Raw genomic sequence first — 23,027 nt, 5'->3', positions numbered from 1 at the left:
GGGTGGTGGGAACTGAATTCAGATCCTTTGGAAGAGCAAGCAGTGCTCTTAGCAGCTGAGCCCTACTCCATCCCTGTGTATATGTTTATAGCTAGTATATGAAGTTGAGAAGATTCCCTTTTATCTTTTCTGAGTGTGTTTTTATTATAAAAATTTACTGGTTTTATCAATATAGAAAACTGCTTTGCTGTATCTATTGAGGAAACACAGTCATTGTTCGTTATTGTTAATTTTACATGCGGGATGGTTTATATCAATTTTCAACCTGATAGGACCTAGAGTCACGCAGGAAAGGAACCCTTGGGTATGCCGGTCTGAAGGCATGCCTGTGAGGGATTTTCTTGGTTGTGCTGAGATAGTAAGATCCATCCTAGATGCAGTTAGTGCCAGTGCCTGCTCTGTCTGAGTCCTGGACTGAATAAAAAGGAGAAAGTGAGCTGAGCAAAGCGACCATCTCTTAGCTCATCACTCAGTCTTCGTTACTCTTCAGTCTGGCTGTGGATACAATGTAACCAGCTGTTATAAGCCGCTGCTGCCATTCAGACTCAGCCATAATGGACTGTACCTTAGAACTGTGAGCCAAAATAAAGCCTTCCCTCCTTAGACTGCTTCTGTAGAGGTATTTTGTCACAGTAGCAGGAAAAGCACCTCAGGCAATGTTAGCTTTGCATTTTTAGCATACATTTTAGCATTTTGTCACATTGCTGAGTTGGCCTGATATTGGTTAGGAACTTTGAATCTGTATTTGTAAGGGTGTTGATTTTGTTGTGTTACATCATTACACTGTCTCTGTTTGCTTTTAGTATCTGATGATGTTTGCCCCCCATAAACAAATTGGGAAGAGTCTTCTCTATGTTCTGTTCATGGAAGACCTGTGCTCACTCTTTTCTTTATGTGTGATATAATTCATCAGTGAAGTCACCCAGTCCTCTGCTTTCCTTCCTGGAAACATCTTGTTACAGATTCAGTTTCCTTACTAGATATTTGTCAACTCAGAGTTTTCATCTTTCCTGAATCTGTTTTGGCAATGTCTTCTTCTTGGGAATTTTTCCACCTTATTTTGTCCATCCAATCTGTTGCTGTTTATTTTTTCATAGCATTTTTTTCTTAATCCCTTTTGTTTCTCTAAGGTCTATTGATGTCTCTTTTTTCATACATTAATGATTTGGATATTCTTTTTCATGGTTGGTGTCACTAAAGGTGTGACTATTTTGGTTATCTTTTCAAAGAATGATGAGGACTTTTCTCTACTTTTTGTATTAGTTGCTTTTCTGTTGCTGAGATAAAACACCATGACCAAGAACCAAGACCAACTTATAGAAGAAAGAGCTTATTTTAGTTTTCATTTTCAGAGGGAGAATCCATCATGGTTGGGGGATGAGACAGCAGGAACAGGAAGTTGAGAGATCACATCTCAGCCGCAAACACCAATCAGAGAAAGTAAACTGGAAGTGTCATGACCTTCAAAGCCTGACCCTAGTGACATACTTCCTCCAGCAAGGCCACACCTCCTAAACCTTCCCGAACAGTGCCATGAGCTGGAACTAGGTACCCACATTCTTATGGGTGTCATTTCTTATTCAATCCCTTGTCATTTCTCTGTCTTCTGTGAAGAAAGGCTGAGTTTCTTTCTCTGTTCTATCATTTTTGCAGAAGTCTTTAGTTCTGTGACCACGCTTGAATGATGAATTCCTCCCTTCTCCTCTCCTGCATCCTTCCTTCCCTCCCCTGTGCCTTGTAAGATCTAAGGAAACAAAACCAAATGTTGTATGCTTATGAGAGTATGTCGGCTTCTCAGGCAGGTGTGTGGCAGGCCACCAGCCTCCCACTCCCCCATGTAATGGACACATCAGAGTCCCCAAGAGAGGCTCCCAGATCCAGCTTGGATGAAGCAAAGACCTAATCCACTGCTAGTAGTCCTGTCTGCTCTGGCTGGTGAGCATGGACATAGTTTAGAGGACGAGCCAGTCAGTGTCAGGGAGTGAATGGAATGAAGCAGTGGCTACGGTGAAAACACATCTCTATCCATCTGTGAGCTTGTTTTTCTTTCCTGGCTGAGTTCTTCTCTCCTTTCCTCCCTCCCTCCTTCCCTCCCTCCCTCCCATCTCCCTTCCTCTAAGAGCAAGTCATTTTAATGGGAAAGGCATAATAGCATTGCACTTCCTCTGTGGGAAATGATATTTTCTTCATTTCTAGTCAGTGCGAAGAGTGCTATGGTATTTACATCCTCACTTTTAGTACATTGGATTTCCCAACTTAAATCATTTTTTCCTCTGGATACAAGGTCAAACACAAAAAGACACATACATGTAGACATGCAGACAGACAGACAGAAAGACAGACAGACAGAGACACACCCACAAGCAAGAACCCCACAAAACTTTGGGTTGGTAAGACTTCTCTCAGGCGTTTATCCTTGGTTCTCTCCTGGTCCTGCCCAGAATGCTAGTCCTACAAACACCAACCTTTCCCTGCGAGCATCCCAGAGCGTGCCCTCAGTGTCCCTGCTCTATCCCAGTTATCTTCGTTTGCAAGGTCTCTGTTGACCAGTTTCCTAGAGCAGTACCACCTTCGTTTTGTTCTTGTCTTTACCCTTAAAGCTGTGGGCTACCAGAGTTGGTTTACACTGTTCTGGGTTTAAAATCCAGACTTTGTGCATGCTGGGATAGCCCTCCTCCATCTGGACTCCATCCCCAGCACCCACTGGCTTTGATTTTTAAGTCATTAGCTTGTGATGATGGTGGTGTGGTGGTGTGGTTTTATGTCTGTAGGCACCCTCAGAGGTCATCGGCAGGAGATGTGTGGTTGTAGGCAGTTGTGCATCCCTTGTGTGGGTGCTGGCAACAAAACACAGGTTCTCTGCATGAGCAGTATGCCCTTTAACTTCTAAGTCCCTTTCTGGTTCTGCCATAGCACTGCTGAAAATCACCTGACTTCTGACAAAAGGCCAGCCACATCAGTTCAGGTATCCTGTGGAAGTGACCAGAGCATATCAGCAGAGACTTGTCTTAGTGCCTGTTTTAGTCAGGGTTTCTATTCCTGCACAAACATCACGACCAAGAAGCAAGTTGGGGAGGAAAGGGTTTATTCAGCTTACACTTCCACATTGCTGTTCATCACCAAAGAAAGTCAGGACTGGAACTCAAGCAAGTCAGGATACAGGAGCTGATGCAGAGGCCATGGAGGGATGTTTCTTACCGGATTGCTTCCCCTGGCTTGCTCAGCTTGCTTTCTTATAGAACCCAGGACCACCAGCCCAGGGATGGTACCACCCTCCCCACTTGATCACTAATTGAGAAAATGCCCCACAGCTGGATCTCATGGAGGCACTTACTTACCTGAAGTTCCTTTCTCTGTGGTAGCTCCAGCCAGTTGACACACAAAACCAGCTAGTACAGTGCCATCATTTCCCAGTTAGCCCTGAAAAGGAGGTGCTGTTCAGGAAACTGCCTGTAGTCACATGTTCAGGGTCAGATGAACTTGAACTTGAGCTGCTGCCTTGGCTGCAGACTTCTTAGAGCTGATTATCTCGTAAGCCTTGTGCAGCCCCACGAGGATGGTAGAGCGTGACACTTTACTGAGGTTTGTTACAGAAGAGTTCCTCTGTCACAAGATGCTCGTGGGAACAATAACTCAGCAAGCACACTTTGGGGATGTGGCACTATAATTAAATGCTGAACCAGTGTTAACTTTCTCATTACTAAATTTTAGGAAGGATTCCCCCTGTTGCATCTTGGTTGGGTGTCAGCCGGAGGAAGCAGGTGGTAGCAGCCCAATGGGCCAATGCTGCAGACCTGCTGGGCGTCTGGGCACGCGCCTCTTTCCCCAGGTGTCATCTTCTGAGATACGGTGCGACCTGAGTGCCCTCTGACTCAGTGGAGGCTCATCTTTCCTCAGCTCCATGGTGCTGTCTGACTCACTGAACACTGACGATAATTGTGCTTGTTGTCAAAAGTGAAGGGCTTGCACCATTTCTCAGAAAGTGCTCTCTGTGCTCCGTCTAGGCCAGCGATGTCCTCTTGAGACTCAGTGAGTCTTTTGTAGATATGATTGGATCCACGTTGCCATATCTGGCCAGCTCTGGGTATCTTATAATCTCATTTACCTGCTGTGTCATTTTTCACATTGTTCCTTTGGTGAACCCAGAGCAAGGCTGGAAGTAAACCCAGGAATCCTCCTGTCTCTGCCCCATAGTGCTGTGGTTACAGGTGTGTATGGGGGCACACCCAGCTCTTCTCCCCTCCATGAGACTTATTTCTAGTTTCTTGTGAGTGTTTTGCCCACACATATGTCTGTGCACCATGTGTGTGCCAGGTTCCCACAGAGGTCAGAAGGGGACATCAGATTTGCTACAGTTGGAGTTCTATTTGATTGTGAGCCATCATGTGGGTGCTGGGAACTGAACCTGTGTTCTCTGCAAGGGCAGCCAGTGCTCTTACCACCGAGCCATCTCCAGCCCTTGAATGGAGTGTCTAAGGAAGACGCCACCCTCATTTCTGTTGTGCCTGCCGAAGGGTTCCTCTCGTTTGTGGGTGTCCTGAAGGTGGCTGACCGTGCTCCTCCCCGCAAGACTCTGCTCTGGCTTCTCCTGACCTACAGGTCTGGAGGTCACTCTACCACCTCAGCTAGAGCAGGTGGTGATTTGTTTTCAAGTTGCATTATGGGAGGGAAATGTTTCTAATGCTTAGCATTCCGGTCCTGATTTGTGGGGAAATCTTGAGATTAGTTTATATTACGCTGTCACACGGTTTTAAATCACCTAACAAGAGACTTAAGGACTAAAGTCACTCTGTTTTCTCCATTTATTGTTATTATTTGGAAATGGAAAGACACATAACCTAAAAAACATTAGCAAACTGGGTAATTGGAGTAGTTGTATATGACTAATTCCAGCAATAACGAGTCTGAGGCAGGAGGATTGTTGTGAATTCAAGACCAGTCTGGGCTACATAGTGAGTTAAACATCAGACGTTGCTTTAAAAACAGAACAAATACCAAACAGCGAAGGAGTTGGAAGGCAGTGGTTAAGAGCACTTGCTGCTCATTCAGAGGACCCGAGTTCAGTTCCTGGCACCCAAGTTGGGCTGCTCACGGCCATCTGTAGCTCCAGTTCCTGGTGACCCAAAAGCCCCACAACAGATACCCGCTTCTGACTTCTGAAGGACCTGCACAGACATGGGGTATACACACATTCTCATTTCTCCCTCCCTCTTACACACACACACACACACACACAGAGAGAGAGAGAGAGAGAGAGAGAGAGAGAGAGAGAGGAGAGAGAGAGAGATCTGGAACTCAGGCCCTCACATGTTAAGCCTGAGGTCCGCATTGCCCTCTGCGTGTTGGAGAAGCTGTGAGTGTGTGTCACCTGTGTAGTGTGTGTGGCCCTTGAGGCAGAGAGACAGCCACATCAGGTGTCACTCCTTAGAGGGCAAGCAGGCACAAGCCTTTTTTTCCTCATCTGTGACTGCCCATATGTTGGATGTTGTGGGCATCAGAGCTGTTTAGCATGCATGTATGAAAACTAAAGGTCGTGGCCCATAGTAGATTTTAATCATTCAGTGGAAACTTTATTAAGAATGTTTATTTATTATAATCCCAGTGTCGTTATTTATTAACATGCTTAGTTGTGATTCTTAAAATGTTTTGGATAGTTCATTGTGTGACACATGTGTATTACTCTTTGTTCAGTTTGAGGTTTATGTTACTTCATTCATTCATTCATTCATACACTCGCTCACTCATTTTTTTGAGACAGGGCCTCAGGCAACTTAGGCTGGCCTTGAGCTCCTTATACAACTGAGACCAAAACAGAAAGAATAATAAAACAGGTAAAAACTAGGCAATAACCTCTTTTTAAAAAGGAGCTTCCGTGACCTTGAAGTCTAACCTTCCTGCTTCCACCTCTGAAGTGTGGAGATTACAGTGTGGGAACCACACACCCAACTCCCCGTGTGCTGGGGATTAACCCAGGGCTCGGCGCACGCTGGGTGAGTGCTCCACAACTGCACACCAGCCCTTGTGTCATCTTACACACTCATAGAAGCACGCTGTACACAAAACATAAAGCTTGGCTTCTCCTCCAGCTTTATACATCATCTCGGGATGTCTAGCATTCATTGCAATGGCCTGAAGAAGAGCTTAAGGGTATAGTATCCGTGGGCTATTATTCTAAAGGAAACATTATAATTTATCTTGTGCTAAATTAGAAGACCTATAAATAACCTGTCAAACTATAGGAATGAAGAATTCCTGACTTGCGTTTCAGTGCTTTGTGGAAATCTGTATTTTGTTTGGATGGAAAGGATAATTACCTGCTGCTGCTGGTCTGCCTTCCTTCTTTCTCCCTCAGTCCTGCCTTCCCTCCTCGCCACTCCGTCCTTTGTTCCTTCCTGCTTTCTTGTGGTATCCCAGGCTGGCAGAGGGCTCCCTGTTGAACTTCCTGCCTCCACGCCCCGGTCGGTCGCTGGGGTCCCAGGTCTCCACCACGCCTCACATAGGATATCTTTGTCTTCACTTGAGAGTTGAGAGCATGAAATGGCAGATGCTCGTTGCCTGACTCCCTGCCGTCTGGCCAGAGCCGTCTAGAAGCAGCACACGAGCGTTCCGAGGGGCAGGCTGCCTTTGTATCCTGCTCCACAGAAATGCCATGTTTGGTCTGAGTCAGGGTTGAGGGTGGATTTGAGCCTCACTGAACTCGATCCTGTCCTCAGTCTCTGATCTTTCCTTTCACTCCACAGATCTAGTTCCGTTGTCTGTGTTTAATTTTGACCATGGGGCGGAAGCTGGACCTGTCAGGTCTCACCGACGATGAGACCGAGCACGTTCTCCAAGTGGTGCAGAGAGACTTCAATCTTCGCAAAAAGGAGGAGGACCGGCTAAGGTGAGACGGCTCTTTGGCCTGACCTCGTTTGGACAGCGGGACTCAGCTGTCTATGTTTAAATCCCACACTTGGGTTTGTGGAACAGCCACCCTGTCCTTTTCTTGATGGGCTTCCTCTATCAAGTGGCATGGGTCAGAAGGTACCTGGCCCACAGGCGTGACACCTGCATCGCCTTAGTGAGAGTCTGGTACTGAGCCAAAGGGGTTTAAGGCGCCCCCTCAGAACCACGGTGTCCATTGTTGGTCTCATCTCCATATTGCTTGCATTTAAGGTGCCCCAGGAGAGGTTTACAAACAACAAATAGAAGTAATGTCATCTTAGGAAATACCGTTTCATTCTTTAGTAGTTCCTTTAGTGGGTATAAAACTCACAGTGGAACACTTTCCTTCTGCAGTCTTGGGCTGAATTCATCCTCCTGCCTCCCAACCAGCTGTGCTTTTTTGGGTTTAGGGGTCAGATCTCAGGTGTGCAGTTTATCCTGTGGTGGTGAGGGCCTCATCTCCATTTCCGGCCCCAACAGAAAGCGAAAGTGGTGGGGGCGGGAATTTGGTCTTAGGAATATTGTGTAGAAAAGTATGGAGAGGTGAATATGTCCCAGGGAGAAATTCAGAGGAAAAAGCAGTCACTGGGCTGCTCCTGCCCCAGGTGTGCACGGTCGCCTCACAGACCGTCTGTCACTGTGAGCCCTGGTTGACTGATTACAGACTAAGTAGCTCAAAGGATGAAGGCTTTACCTGGGCTGGTAGTTTGAGGGCACACTCCATCATGGTGAGGAGGGCCTGGAGTCTGGTGCGTGGACCAGTGGGGCACACTGTTTACGCTTGTCAGGAATCAGAAGGAGATGAGAACCGCTGTTCACCAGGCTGTCCTGCCCCTTTATTTGACTGTGGAGAACCAGGTCCACAGTCAAGTGAGTCCTTCCTTCTCCATCACATCTCTCTGAAAGCCTCGCAGACACACAGAGAGGTGTATCTCCTAGGTGGTCTACAAGCCCTCTGCTCCATGCTGAGTTTACCTTGAGCTCTCCTGGTGTGACCTTCACGTTGAGGTCACCTTGAGAACTCCTGCTGTGACCTTCATGCTAAGGTCACCTTGAGTTCTCCTGGGTAACCTTCATAAATCTGAACATATGCTGTCGTTGCTTTATCCCAGTGGCCAGCCCTTGAATCAGTCCATGGCTTTGAACAAGGGAGACTTTGCTGACTCTCAAACATTCCTGCTCTTGTGTTTTTTGGCTTGTCTTTTGTTTGTTTGTTTGTTTGTTTGTTTGTTTTTTCTATTCACCATTGTTCTAGTTTCCATCTCTTGCTGTGTTACATTTGACCAAAAGCAACTGACAGGTTACAGCCATGACTGGCAGGGCAAGAATGCTGAGAGAAGCTGGGCAGGGAGCTGCTGGCTGCCTGACTCTCAGACTTGTGCTCAGCTTCTTTAGTACAGTTCAGAAATGCCTGCCTAGGGAATGGTGCTGCCCACAATGGCCAGCACCTCCACATTAATTAGCCATCAGACTAATCCCCTCAGTCATCCTCACAGGCCAAGCCCATCTAGGCAATCTCGTTATTGAGACTCCCTTCTCAAAGGACTCTAGGTTGTATGGAAATTGTCAGTTGAAGATAACTAGGATATTTTTCAAATTTAATGCAGGAACCTGTTCTATGAACTTCACCCTCCCCTCTCAGTTCTGACAGAATGGTGTCCATACACTGAGCCAAACACTTCCTCTGTAACGCCATTGCTTCACACCCGACTCTTTCTACAGAACAGTTCGTATCCAGTGCTGAGGGCCGTCACACGCTGCTCTGCAGACCTCTTTGAGTCTCTCTGCTGTTCATGGCTTGCTTACTAGTGTTTGGAAGCCAACAGGCAGCACTTATGCAATCATGACTGGAAGGAAATGCCCTCCCCCCCCCCTCGCCCCTCCGGAACCCCGCTGGACTCTGCAGGTGCTTGGTAGCTCTCTCCTCATCGCTGTTCTGAGTTAGTTTATTTTTATTTCCTCCTTTAAAAATTATTTTATTTACAATCCAGTTGTTGCCCCCCCCAGTCCCCACTCCCACAGTTCCTCATCCCTTTCCTCTTCCCCCCCTTGCCTCCAAGAGGGTGCTCCCCACCACCTCCAGGTCTGCCCCTTCCCCGGGGCCTCAAGTCTCAAGGATAAAGAGCACTTCTCCCACTGAGGCCAGACCAGGCAGACCTCTGCTACATCTGTGCCTGGGCTCAGGCCAGCCTGTGTGTGCTCTTGGTTGGTGTCTCAGTCTCTGGGAGCTCCCTGGGGTCTGGGTTAGTTGAGACTGCTGGTCTTCCTGTGGGGTCTTTAATCCTTCCCCTGATCCTTATTTTCATTTCTTTGTTGTTATTTTAAAGTAGTCTTGGGAGGGAGGGTAGGACACCAAGTGGTTGCTTCCCTTGTCATCTGGAAGCCAGACATCACAGACACTTGTCAGCAGAGGTGGGAGGTACTCCAGGTGGGTGTTATAGCCTGTTGTGGGGCCAGGAAACATTGGCGCAGGAAACTCTCTTCCTCTAATTTTGACCTTTGACCCCCCAAAGTCAGAGGGATTCTGGGAAAGAAGGGGTGATTGGTGCTCAGTAATCTGATGGTTTCCTTTAGTGTCAGTCCCTTTAAGACAATGAACACCAAGCAGACAGCTCCTTGAAGGACTGCTGGGCCCAGGCTCTGCTAAATATACTGAATGTCTAAACAGGACACAGTGAGAAGAATAAATTAATTAGCATTAAGCCACCACATCTCCAGCTCAGTCTGCGGTGGCATGCATTTTCCAGCAGTGAGGTCTACCTCACAGGAAGCGGCTCCTCCCTTCCTCCTCTCAGTTAGATAGATCTGGGAAAACTTCAGAGAGCATAAAAATAACCACGTGGAAGTCCATGGTCAGAGATCTTACCTGGCTACTTTATTTCTTCTATAATTTGATTTCTGGAGATAAGGGAGGAGTCAGTGTGTTCTTTGTGTCTGGTATACACCCCCCACAGGTACACACACATACCTTAGGTACACACACACACACCTTAGGTACACACACACACACCAGAGGTACACACACCCCGCAGGTACACACGCACCACAGGTACACATACTCCACAGGTACACACATCCTGCAGGTATACACGCACCACAGGTACACACACCCCACAGGTACACACACCCCACAGGTACACATACTCCACAGGTACACACTCCGCAGGTACACACACACCACAGGTACACACACACCACTTTGGTTCAGTGTAGTCTTGGTGGGAAGCAGCCCTAAAGAGGCAGGATGCCCTGCCTGGAAGACGCAATGTCACAGGTTCTTGGGTTGTTAAAACTCAGGCAGGCTGGCATTTAGGGCCTGGCCATGCAGGGGGATTAGGGGTGGGAGCGTTTGCCCATGCTTTCCTCTCTACTGGGCTCAAATAATAATGATTTGGGGATATGGTGTGTGTGTGTGTGTGTGTGTGTGTGTGTGTGTGTGTGTTGTGATGGTGTGTGGTGGTGTGTGTGTGTGTTTGTGTGCCCATGTGTGGTAGGGGTAAACCCATGTGTGGTGGGGGTATATGTATGTGTATGTGTGTAAGCCCATGTATGGTAGAGGTACATGTGTGTGTGCACATGTGTGGTAGGGTGCATGATGCATGTTTGTGTGTGTGTGCACACATGTGTGATGGGGTACATGTGCACACGCCTGTGTATGTATGCATGCACATGCTTAAGGATGCAGATGGAAGCCACAGGTCACTCTAAGTGTCATACCTCAGGAGTCCTCAGCCTTGTTTTCTGAGACAGGACCCTCTCTAGGGTTTGAGGCTCACAGCCAGGACCCTCTCTGGGGTCTGAGGGTCTGAGGCTCACAGACAGCACCCTCTCTACAGTCTGGGGGTCTGATGCTCACAGACAGGACCCTCTCTGCAGTCTGGGGGTCTGAGGCTCACAGACAGGACCCTCTCTGCAGTCTGAGGGTCTGAGGCTCACAGACAGCACCCTCTCTGCAGTCTGAGCGTCTGAGGCTCACAGCCAGGACCCTCTCTGGGGTCTGGGGGTCTGAGGCTCACAGACAGGACCCTCTCTGCAGTCTGGGGGTCTGAGGCTCACAGACAGGACCCTCTCTGCAGTCTGAGGATCTGAGGCTCACAGACAGGACCCTCTCTGCAGTCTGAGGGTCTGAGGCTCACAGACAGAACCCTCTCTGGGGTCTGAGGCTCATAGAACACGCTCTGCTTGCTGCCCAGTGAGCGCCAGGCTCTGCGTGTCTCTGCCGCCCCGACCATGGGGTTGCGGTGTGTATGTGCCGTGATGCCTGGCTTTCTATGCAGCGCCTGAGGTTGAGCTCGATGAACATTTCCTGTCTCCACAGCCCATTAGTGAAGCTCTCTTGTAATAGTGTGATGTAAGCCGGCTCCTGAGTTCAGACCACTGCTGTCTGAGCTTCCTGAATAACTTGGACGCAGGGCCCTACCCAGCTGTGGCTTGACTTGCTTGTACGTGGTTCTGCTTGAAGGACGAGCTTGCTTGGGGCTCATGCTTCCTTTATGTTTCTCCCACATGCATTGCCTTGGGGTTCTGCTGGGATGGTTTCACTTACAGATGAAATTATCACCACGGGTGAACAGTGTTCCCCCGTGGCAGGATCCAGCAGCACTCGCCCAGCGTCTCCTGGCTGCTTCTGCAGTTCACAGAAACCGTTGAGGTGTGGCCAGTCAAGTGTGAGGGGTGGGGCCTGTGTGTCTTCCAGGCTGAGCATGGAAGAGGTGGCACAGCTCCTCCTTCTCTCCACTTTCCTGCTGGGTTGACTCTAGAAGTGTCTGTTGAGATATGACCTTGCAGGGTAGATGGAACTCAATCCTTAGGTCACCGCACAGGGAAAAACTCTGGCGACCAGCAGGAGACATGGCATGAGTTCACTGGATTATGTTTCTGTAATTGGTGAATCTCAATTGTTAACTTTATGAGATCTAGAGTCAGTGGGCATGCCTGTGGGGAAATTCGTCTTGATTAGGTTAGCTGAGATGGAACACCTGCCCACTGTGGGTGGCACCATTCCTTTGGCTGGAATCCTGGGCTGCATAAAACTGAGAAAAGCAACTGAGCAAAAGCATCTATTGCTGTCTGCTTCTTGACTGGGGATGGAACGCCACTGGCTCCCTCAGGGCTCTGCTATCAGGCCTTCCCCTTCAGATGGATTTCCCTCAGACGTGAGCCAAAGTAAACCCTTTCTTTCCTCAGTTGCCTTTGCCAGGGCCATTTTACCCCAGCAATGAGAAGAGTAACTAAGTGGCCCTGGAGACCTGGGGCTTGTTTTATTTTATTGATGTAGCCCGGCGTTGCTGTGATTGGTCGGGTTGATGAGAGCCAAGAGCCAGCCAAGCAGTTTATCATGCTCCTGCCCTCGACCTTGCAGATGAAGAGGACCATTCCTCAAGTCCAGAGGAGGCCCAGGAAGCCAGGGGGTATGGTCTAGTCTGACCTGTTCCTGCTGCCAGGACTCCCCAGTGTTAGCCACCTGCCCTCTTGTACACAGAAAGATACCCCTTGGGAAAGTCTCCAGACAAAAGCCAGAGCCCGTGGCTTATGTGTCTGGCATGTTTACAGAGTGGATTTTTAAATGGCTGTTAATTTCATAGGACTGTGGTGTTAAAGTCGAGTCTTGGAGACACAAGCAAGAAAGCCACAGGCTTTAAAGTTCCTCACTTGATACGCCCCAGCCAGGATTGAGCCAGCACGCAGTATGTGCCAGGCATGGGTTAGACTCGGGGAAATCATTTCCACTAAATGCTGCTGGCCATTGATTGTCAGTGACTGCTGGACTGACAGTGTGCGCTTGTACCTTTGAGGGCTAATGGGCCTGGGAGCACAGAGGAAGGCCCAAAGTCAGAAGTATGGTGATATGTCTATCCACCCACCCATTTATCCATCCACCCACCCATTTATCCACCCACCCACCCACTTACCCATCCATCCATCCATCCATCCACCTACCCATCCACCCACCCACCCACCCTCCCACTTCCCCACCCACCCATCCTTTATGAATGGCTTCTAAGCTCAGGCTCTGGGAGCCTACCTTTGTCTTGCCAGCAGCTGTGGGGTGTCAGGCCCCTCCTCTTGTGTTGAGGAAAAGTGTAAGTTGAATAAGAAAGCTCCCCCATGTGTTTGGTCCCCAGCTGTTGTTGGTGTTTGGTAAAGTTGTGGAACCTTTAGGAAGTGGAGCCTCTCTGAAGGAGACAGGCCACTAGGGTGGCTTTAAGGTTTTATAACGAAGCCCCACTTGCTGCTCAGTCTACTTTCTACCTGTGAGTGTCAGGTGATCAGCCATCTCCCACTTCTGTCACCTTGCCTGTCCTTGTATTCCTTCGAGCTGTAAGCCAAAATAAACACTTCCAATGTGATGTTGCTTCTTGTCAGATCCTAGCAATGAGAATAGTCAATAATGTATATAATAATAATAATAATATGTAATACATTAATATGTAATATGTAATGTAATAATGTATATGCTTTGGATGTAAAAGTACCTCTGTGAGCTTACGTGTCAATCCCCAGCTGCTGGCACTGTTTTGATAGCCTGTAATATCTTGAGGAGGTGGGGCTTAGATAGTGGAAGATGGTCACGAGAGACTGTGGGCTTCGCTAACCTGGCCCACTTCCTCTCCTGTGTCTGCTTCCTGGTCCACGGGGAATGAGCTAGCAGCTGCCACACAGGCCTGCCGCCACGGACCTTCCAGGCGCCATGCCTTCCTGTGGACTTTATCCCCTCAAACTGTGAGCCCAGATAAAGGTTTTTTTCTTTTACTTCTTGTTAGGTATTTCGTTAGCAACAATTTGAAAACTGAGACAGAGGGGAGGTTCTTACACCTGGGGACCTGTTGCATTGCCTAGAATACAATCATCTCAGCACACATGTGCGTGTGCATGTGTGTGTGTGTGTGAATGTGTGTGTGCATGTATGCATGTGTGCATGTCAGGATGCATGTGGGGGTCATCAGGCAACTTGTGGGAACTGGTTTTCTCATCCCACCATGTGGACCCCAGTCTTGGCAACAATCACCTTTACTTATAAGAAGCCATCTTGCCAGCCCCTCAGTTGCTGTTTTCTAAGGTAGAAAGAACACAGCACTATAATAAAGAACTTAGCGCCTTTCCCCTCAGCCAGTCATTTCTATTTTAAACAAATGAAAATTTTATGATGCAGAATGAAATTTTCAAAAAGTTTCTATTGCTAAAAGTAAAACTCCTTTGTCCTTGCTGCCCATTGTTTGGGATGCTACAGTTGGTTTAATGAATTAACCAATACCCCTGTCTACATCTGCTTTTGAAGCTGGGGTCTTGTCTGCACCCAATTGGAACATGGATACCTTGTGGTTTCTTGTGTAACTGTGTGTTCCTAATGTATCTATCTGCCCATACTTCCTTCCTGGCTCTTCTTACCCTTGAGATTCTGTGTCGACTGTGGCATTAACAAATACACACATGTGCACACACATACACAAGCACATACATGTGCACATGCACACACAAGCACAGGCATGTGTACACACAGAATGCTAACTCCGGGGCAGAGTCGGTGTGTTCTGTGGTGGGGTGAGAGACCTGATCTTGTTCTGTTTGAGAGTTTCCACACAATGGGAGTGAGACACCTGTGGAGACCTCAGGGCCTTGTAGGAGGCGGGAGACCTCAGGGAGTGGGAAGGGGGTGGAGTGGAGAGAGAGTCTCACAGCCAGAAGGGCCTCAGGAGATTTGGGCTTTCAGATCTCCTCTTTATTGCAGGCATTCCATTAATAATGGAAAGGCCAAATGTATTACAGCAAAGCTGTTGGGTATTCATGCATTGGCTTCAGAGCCCCTGGTTTGAATGTCAGGAGTCTCCTGGGGAAGTGGGAATCGAGCCACAGGACAGGAGAACGGGATTAGGAAATGGAATAAGGGCCTTTGCCCTTGAGGAAGATTCCAGAGGCTAAGCAGAGCCCTGCAGGCGTGCTTTTGAACTATAGCAAGTGAGAGAGTCCCTACCCTTTCCAGAGCCCAGCTAAGGAGAGGGCTAGGCAGGCATACTGAAACAGAAGGCCCTTTCAGCTGAGCCTCAGAAATTTCCTGGCAGATTGAGACACCAGTCAGGCAGCAGTGAGCATCCTGGGTAAGTGATAAAGACAGGAAGGCCATGTGTGTCTCCAGCACCAAATCAGGACTGGCAGCCAGGGAGGAGGGAAGCTCCCCTGTGGTGATTCTCCCTCTGCTGGCCTAACTGCGGCTGAGAGAGGAGGATGCTTTGAGAACCCTACTTTCCCCCAACAACCCCGGGGAAGCCTCATTCCTGTTTGCTCATAAATTGGAGAAACTGAGGCTCCAAAACAGTCTGAGGCTCTCAGAGTTGAGGTGGATTTAAACCTACCTGAGTCACCCTGGAGGGAGGATGGTGATCCCTGCCCTGGGTGTGGAAAGCAGGAAGGCCTTGGACCCTGGGGCAGAAGGAGTGAAGCTAGAACCACCCTGGAAGCCCAGCACTGCTGGCTAATGCCTGCTGTGTGCTCAGGGATGGGGGAGTTACAGGGGTCGCAGCCACATATGGTGGACGACATGGTAGCCTTTGACTGTGCATGTCGTCAAATGTACTCTAGAAAATATACACGAGGTTGCGAGGATCAAACATGAAAACAGAATGCAGAATAATCAAACATGACAATGGAATGCAGAATACCCTGGTGGCTTTTATATTTGATGGCCACCTTTGTGTAACATGGACACCCAGGTGTTTTAAATGTCAGCTGTCCTGATACTTTGATTAGTTAGTGTGGCCCTGGATGCCTGGCTAGGCGATTAAAGACTTGTAAAATCAAGAGGAAGCTTTCTTTCTCAGTTGGGGTAGAGAGAGTTCTTTTTTAAAAATTACATTTATTTTTGCTTAATGTGTTTTATTGGAGCGAGTCCTTTTTAAAAAATATATTTCCTTTCATTTAATGTGTGTGTGTGTGTGTGTGTGTGTATGTGTGCACTCGCATGAACCGCATTAAATGGAGGTCAGAGGACAGCACACTGATTCTCTCCTGTTGTGTGGGTTCTGGGATCGTCAAGCCTGACAGCCAGTGTCTTTTCCCACGGAGCCCTCCATGCCTGCCTTTTCTTTTAGGACACGATCTCCATGCCTGCCTTTTCTTTTAGGACACGATCTCGTGTGCCCCACTGGCTTTGAATCTGTTCTCTAGCCGAGGATGATGGGTGACTTGGAATTTCTGATCCTTCAGCCTCTATATTTTGATTGCTAGGATTATGGGCATATAATAAACACCACACCCAGTTTATGCAATGCGAGGTGGGGTGGAAAGGTCAAAGCCGGGGCTCAGTACAAGCTAGGCAAGCAGTGTGGCAACTGAGCCCCAATCCCTGCCCCAGTCCCAGAGCACCCAGTCCTTCCTTACAAGCCAAGAATCACACCTGTGAGTCCAGTCTAATTGTTGAGTTGTCTGTGAGGAGAGAGAGGTCTTGACTGAAACATGTTTTAAAAGGAAAGTGTGTCGTGTGCACATCACATTCACAAGGGAGCTTTGTGCAACCCGGGACAGAAGGAAGCCTTCCATGTTCCTCTGATGTCAAAGGCGGAACTAACGCATTATGACTTTTGAAGTGGCACACAGGCTGTTTTCTTTGTTGAGTCTGGATTAGAACTCAGGGCCATCTGCATGCCAGGCAAGTGCCCTGCCTCTAAGCCACACCCTCAGGCCAGCCCTTGGCTTTTGGCCATCCTCATTTGTACTTTATGCCACATCTCTGACACACATCTTCCTCTGGGGTGCGTTTACAGGTTCAAGGGGATGTTTTTATGCACAGGAAAGCAAGCCCTGAGCCTTGAAGAGAGGAGTCGCAGCAGTACTGGGCCCTGCCTTTTAATGGGAGATCCTGCAGCCATCAGGACTGCTTTCTAACAGCTTGCTCTTGGGTCTGAGTCCTGTCTTTGTTTACTTTCTCATTGCAAATGTCAGCGGCTCAGCTGCTAAGCCCTGATAAAGCTTTTGTGGTTCTCATTCTAGATCTGACCTTTAGCACCCAGCCTTCTGGCCAGCTTTTCTGTGGCACAGAGTATGTACTGAACTGGCTTCCCAGGGGCTGCAGAGAGACGCTTCCCTGGAGCCATGTGGAAGTGCAGCTCTCTTTAGCCCCAGCAGAGGCTCTTCCCCTTCTCCTTTAGCAGCTGTTACCCCGAAGTCTCCTTTATTCCTGTGGGCATCCCAGTTCCCAGATGTGGGCCCCTGACATGGGGCCAGCGGCTGCCTCTCTGTGTCTCAGTGCCTGAGGCCAGAGCTATCTCCTGGCCTGCCTGACCTCCCTCCCTTCCTTCCCTCCCTCCCTCCCTCCCTCCCTCCCTCCTTTCCTCCCTCCCTTCCCTCCCTTCTTCCTTCTCTCCCTTTCTTTCTATGCATACATGTTCCTATGTGTATGTGTGCACACGCTCACACAAACACACACACACACATACACACAAAGATACATATTAGGATCTACCATTCTTTTAATTCCAGGCTTCAGTCCATTGTTGAGGGGAAATCAAGGCAGGACCTTGAAGCAGCTGGTCACGTCACAGCGCAATGAGAGCAATGATGTACAAGTGCCAGTGTGCGGCTGACCTCCCTCACACACACAGGGTAGGCCCTAGCCCAGGGATGGTGCTACCCACTTTTGGGGTGGTCTTCCTCTACAATCAGTGCAACTGAGGCAGCCCCCCCCACCCCAGACAGGCCCCCCAGGCCACAATCTAGACAGTCCCTCACTGAGACTCTCATCATAGATGGGTCTAGATCCTGTCAAGTTGACAGTTGAATCAGCCATCACCATTGCCCAGGTCATGGAAACACTAGGACATGAGGCAGACCAGGCTGTAAATCTCAGTCAGGTGTCAGCGAACGGTCGGTCGAATATGCAGAATAAAATCCCCTCTCAGTAAGGTAGGGGTGAGTGGTATGTATGTGAGAGGTGGGGGTGAGGGTGGGGGGTGGGAATCCTGTTGCTTCAAGAAAAAAACAAAACCAGTTAGAGTAAAGGTTGTGTAGGACTCAGCAGAGGGTGCTGGAGGCGGCACTGAGATGCAAATCCTTCCCAGAATTCCTTTGGAAAGGAGCTTACCTCCCCAGGTCCCAAACCCAAGAAAAGTCAGTAAAAGAGAGAAAAAAAACTATAAACTTTCAGAGTGAAGTACTGCTTGCCAGCGAGTAGAGAGATGTTACTGATTTGAAAGAACTTGCCACCTACTTGTCACCAACTGGGATGTGACACAGTGTCAGGTTGCTGTGAAGGCTGGTGCTCCTGGGGACCTGGACGCAGGTGCTGGGAGAGGCGTGGTCACCGTGCTCAAAACTAAACCTTGGCTATGCCTCAGCTACTGGTGAGTGCCAGCCAGGGTGCGAAAAGAATAAATAGTAGACGTTTACGGGCAAAATATACTCCATGCAAATCTCACGACTGATGTTCTGACACAAAACATTTAGGAAGACCAAATCCTTAAGCATGATGTGGCGGTGGTGCCGGAGTCCATGTAGTGCTATTTTGCAAAGAGATTTGAACCCTAGACCATTCCCATGCTGTCAGAAAGTGTACATGAGTCAACATGATCCAGGGACCAAATCCTGCTATACAACTACGTTCTTTTCAGTCCCAGTAGCTAACTGAATATGTCCTTTAGGTTGAATGTATTTTTAAATATGATAGTTAATGAAAGGCGGGGAGTTGGTTGCTGGTGCTGGAGATGTAGCTCAGTTGGAAGAGCGCTTTCTTAGCATGCCCCGAGTCGTGGCTTTGAGCCGCGGCACTGTATCGGTGAGCTGTGGTGGGACATGCCTGTAATAATGATGTTCAGTAAGTGGAAGCAGGAGAATGAGAGGTTCAAGGTCTACCCTGGGCTAAAGAACCTGTGAAAGGAGAGAAGGGAGGGCGGGAGGGGGAAATGGAGGGATCAGTTTTTCCCCCAAATTCCTGGGAATTCTGATTTCTTTCTGATCCCAAAGGGTTAGTGTCTGAGCAGTATGGCTGGTAGAGGCTAGTGGGAGAGGGGGACTCCGGAAGGCTGAACCCATGACCTACCTAAGCGTGTGCTTATAACCTGGTGGCCCCAAGTTAGAGCTGGTGGGGAAGGCTGCCAGCTCCTAACTGATGGTCCCGCTTGGGTGTGCTCCCGCTGGCCCGTGCGTGCTGTGTGCGGTCGGGTGCAGTGACTCTTCTGAGGTCCTAAGCTTCTCTCTCACACTTTCCTGATTTCTACCGGAGCCAAGTTCAAGGCGTCAGCCCTGAGACCTCCCTCTGCTCCTCTGCCCTGGCTGGGCCTGGCATTCACCAGGTGCAGCAAGGCGGGCATCACTATGCTCTCAAGTGATGAGAGGAGGGAGGGAGGGAGGGAGGGAGAGGAAAAATGGAGGGATCATTTTTTCCCCCTAATTCCTGAGAACTCTGATTTCTTTCTGATCCCGAAGGGTTAGTGTCTGGGCAGTATGGCTGTCAGAGAAAGATCGGACCCAAAGTCACCCTGCTTGGCCCTTCATGGCTACTAAGTGCAGGCCTGTATGGTCGTGACTGCCAACCTCCAGCCATGGGAGCTCCATAGTGTTTCCGGCCACTTGGATGTCAGGGTTGGAAGGACCTCTGAGAGATCAGACATGACATGTTTCCTGCCTTTCTGTAGGCAAGGGCCTCCCTCGGTCTCCGTGTCAGAGCTGGCTGTCCGAGAAGCCAGCATGGCGCTCACGCCTCATTTGGGGCCAAAGACGTGTCAAGGGAACCTTGAAGTTAGCTCTGTCAGTTCACATTGCCTTTTTTTTGTTGGCTTTGACCGTGAAGAGCATGACAGATGTTTGGCTTAAGGACTCAATAAACAATTTGCCCAAAGGTCATTCCAGACTAGTCCGGTCTCTGTTCTCACCTAGTCTTTGTGTGGCGCAGTGGACCGTGATGGGCCATGATTGTATTCTAGCCCATTGTCTGGTTGGTTCCTTTAGTGGTTAGGGCTATTCAAAGTCAGGTTCATGAGTCTGGCTGTCTCCTACTGGACAGAAGTCTGACCACAGCGTTCAGAGACCCAGATGACCCGAGTACATACGGGGACAAGTAGCTTGTGTCCTGGTCAGCAGTAAGGTGTTGCTTCTCACAGACAAATAAGAGAAATCACTTCATTTTCTTGTTAGCTGGGGTTGTGGGTACTTTGTCTTCACTAAGGTAGTATGTATTCTGTCATGGGAAGTCTGCTCCTTCCCTGTCTCACGCCCCCTACTGCTCTGACAAGGAACAGGTGTGAATAATCCCAAGATGTCTTCCCTAGGCCTGGACTCTCTGGACTCTCTGAGTTGGGCCATCTGGTCAGGGGAAAGATACAGTGCTATCCTGTACCTGTGGCTGGTGCTGCCTCTGTGACCAGGGTCACATGGTGCTTGTAATCAGAACTGGAATTGGTCCAGTGAGAAACAATGTGGCCTTTCTTTCTTTTTGCCCTTCTTGTACAAGCCAATGAAAGAAGAGCGCCTGTGGAGTCGGGGGTGGGGGGGTGGGAAGGTGGGGGGTTGGGGGTCGGGGGGAGCAGGGGGGGAGCTCCGGGATAGCCAAGGCCAAGAGCCAGAAGAATGAGAAGATAGAAGCATAGCCTGCTGCCACTGGCACCGCCCCAGCTACCTAGGAGCTGAGGCGGGAGGAGCCTGTAGGGGCGACACATTTCAAAGCCAACCTGAGTCTCAGAGAGAACAGAGTAAACACACAGATAAAGGGGCTGGGAGCGCAAACAGATACAGGTCAGAGCTACTGAATCTGCTGAGCAGGAATAGGGCCCAGGGGGAGAAGAAAAGGGGGTGGGGGAGAAAGGAAGAAAGGAAAACCAGAAAGTAATTACCAATAGACAGACTACGAAATAATGGCCACCATTAACCTTAACTATTCCAAAAGCAACATTTGTTTAGTGGTACTGATAGAGCCTTCTGTTGCTCTGAATCCGGCACGGCAGGGAAGGCTAGCTTCATTTAATATCGCAGGATGGGTTTGTGCTTTTGGGGAACAAAATGTGACTTTATCACTGAAGTGAATTAAGTCACAGGCAGAGCTGTGAAGGCAAGAGACAGGAAGAATTCGGAGCGAGAAGAGAGCCGTCGCTTCCAGCCAGCTGTAGCTAAGCTGAAGTCTCTGTGCCAGGAGAAGGCAGGAAGCTGGTGCCACTCACCAACAGGAGACAGGCACACCTGTGTAACCAGCACCCAGGCTGAGAGGAGCCCCTCTCCAGGGACTCTGCTGACTTTCGGTGACACAAGTGCATTCTGCTCATCTTTGAACCTATAAATGGAATTTCACAGTGGGTCCTTTTTTTAAATCATGTGTCCCTGTGAGTACATACACAAGGATGCAGTGCCCTCAGAGGCCAGAAGAGGGCGACAGATTCCCGGAAGCTGGAGTAACAGAGGGTTGTGAACCAACAGGAGTGGGTGATGGAAATTGAACTCCAGACCTCTGCAATATATTAAGTGCCCTTAACCCCTGAGCCTTCTCTCCAGCCTGGGATCCAGTTTCATGTTTTGTTTCTGAGCTTGGGGCACAAGCTGCTTGTATTGCGGACTATCCATTGCATAGTAGTCAAAGGATCTCTGACCCATTTTCCCAAGAGTCAGGGATGTAGCTAGCTTGTCACAGTTTCTCCTGCTGTTCTGGGGTGGTTTTGTTGATATAGTTCTTCTGTGTGCAGACCCAGGCATGGACTTGCTGATCCCAGGGCACCCGGGTGTGAGTGAGAGCGGATACCACCAAACTGTACACCCCTGCACTGTGACCAGCGTACGCGTGAGGCTCCCAGCTCTGTACACCTTCACTAAAGTGAGCTCCATTGTACTGGCTGCTCTGGCAGTCAGAGCTGCTCATGTAGCAGATGAGGCTACTGTGGCTTGGGAAGGTGCTAGCGTCCCCCGTCTTACCAGTGAAGAAGGGTAGCATCCCGGAGGCAGGCTGCAGAGCCCTGCACATCACAGCCATTGCCACAGGAGGTACCTCCCTGTCTGAGTGCTGACCACACTGGCTGGCGCTGGAAGTGTCCCTTCACTGGAACCCCATCTACTTCCATGGGCCTACCTGCCGGGCACTTTAGAACCATCCCAGGTATAGGCCATTGCGATCGGTTGTATGTGTTCATATGTTCACATGTGTGCATGCAGGCGCATATATATTTGTGTGTGGAGGCCAGAGGTCACTGTCAGGTTCGTTCTCTCTCTCTCTCTCTCTCTCTCTCTCTCTCTCTCTCTCTCTCTCTCTCTCTCTCTCTCTCTCCACCTTTTCCTTTGAGACGCAGGCTCTCACCGAACCTGGAACTTACCACTTGTGCTGGGCTAGTCGGCCAGCAGCTCCCGAGGATCCGCCTGTCTCCACCTATAGGTGTACCCTGTCGCACCTGATTTCTGAAGTGACTGCTGGGGCTCTAGACTCAGGTCCTCATACCTGTGCAGAAGTCACTCTACCCAGCCATGATTGTCATTTGAAAAATGTCATTTTGAATCCTAGAAAACTTCAAGCTGCCCCCAACTCTCATTTTGACTTCAGATTTAAAATTTCAGATTCCGTCACGATGGCTTTCCTAATGAGTCTCAGAGTCGGCTCTTGGTTCTGTCTTCCTCAGCTAGTGTCTGATGGGAGAGACTAAACGGACCTGTCCTAAACATGATAAAGCCCCGTTGACCCCCAGCAGAGCCTCCCAGCAGGCGAGCAGCCAGAGGGGTGCTACCCTGAGCTGCTTTTCTCTGTGGCCCTTGAGAACGGTGTGTCTGAGCCCTCTGCAGCTATGTGGAAAACCAAGCAAAGGGAAGAGATACGTGCAGGAGGCTGGAGAGAGGACTTGGTGATTAAGGGCAAGTGTTGCTCTTCCAGAGGACACAAGTTCAGTCCCAGTACCCACACTGAGCGAATCGATTACCTGTAACTCCAGCTCCAGGAATGGAGAGTGATTGTGGAAGATATCTAATGTCAACCTCTGGCCTACACACACACACACACACACACATACATACACATACACACACGAACATATACTGCATACTCACACTCATATATATATATATATATATATATAGTGATTAATAGTAATAAGATAAGATGAAGTGAAGCAGAGAGCTGCCGAGGTTCTCGTGAGGAAATGAGTGCAGAC

General features: G+C 49.1%; 1 protein-coding gene across 1 annotated transcript in view; it reads left to right on the top strand.

Moving 5' to 3' along the window:
• The window catches only part of Myrip (myosin VIIA and Rab interacting protein), a 171,515-nt gene that overhangs the window by 24,976 nt on the left and 123,512 nt on the right, over nucleotides 1-23,027 (top strand). The window contains exon 2 of the mRNA XM_052186959.1: nucleotides 6,741-6,883. Within this exon, the coding sequence (XP_052042919.1) occupies nucleotides 6,774-6,883 (110 nt within the window). The 5' untranslated portion in view covers nucleotides 6,741-6,773. The remainder of the gene's footprint in view (nucleotides 1-6,740; nucleotides 6,884-23,027) is intronic.

This window comes from Apodemus sylvaticus, chromosome 7, assembly GCF_947179515.1.
Source record: "Apodemus sylvaticus chromosome 7, mApoSyl1.1, whole genome shotgun sequence".
Lineage (NCBI taxonomy): Eukaryota > Metazoa > Chordata > Mammalia > Rodentia > Muridae > Apodemus > Apodemus sylvaticus.
This window is presented reverse-complemented; position numbering and strand designations above follow the sequence as displayed.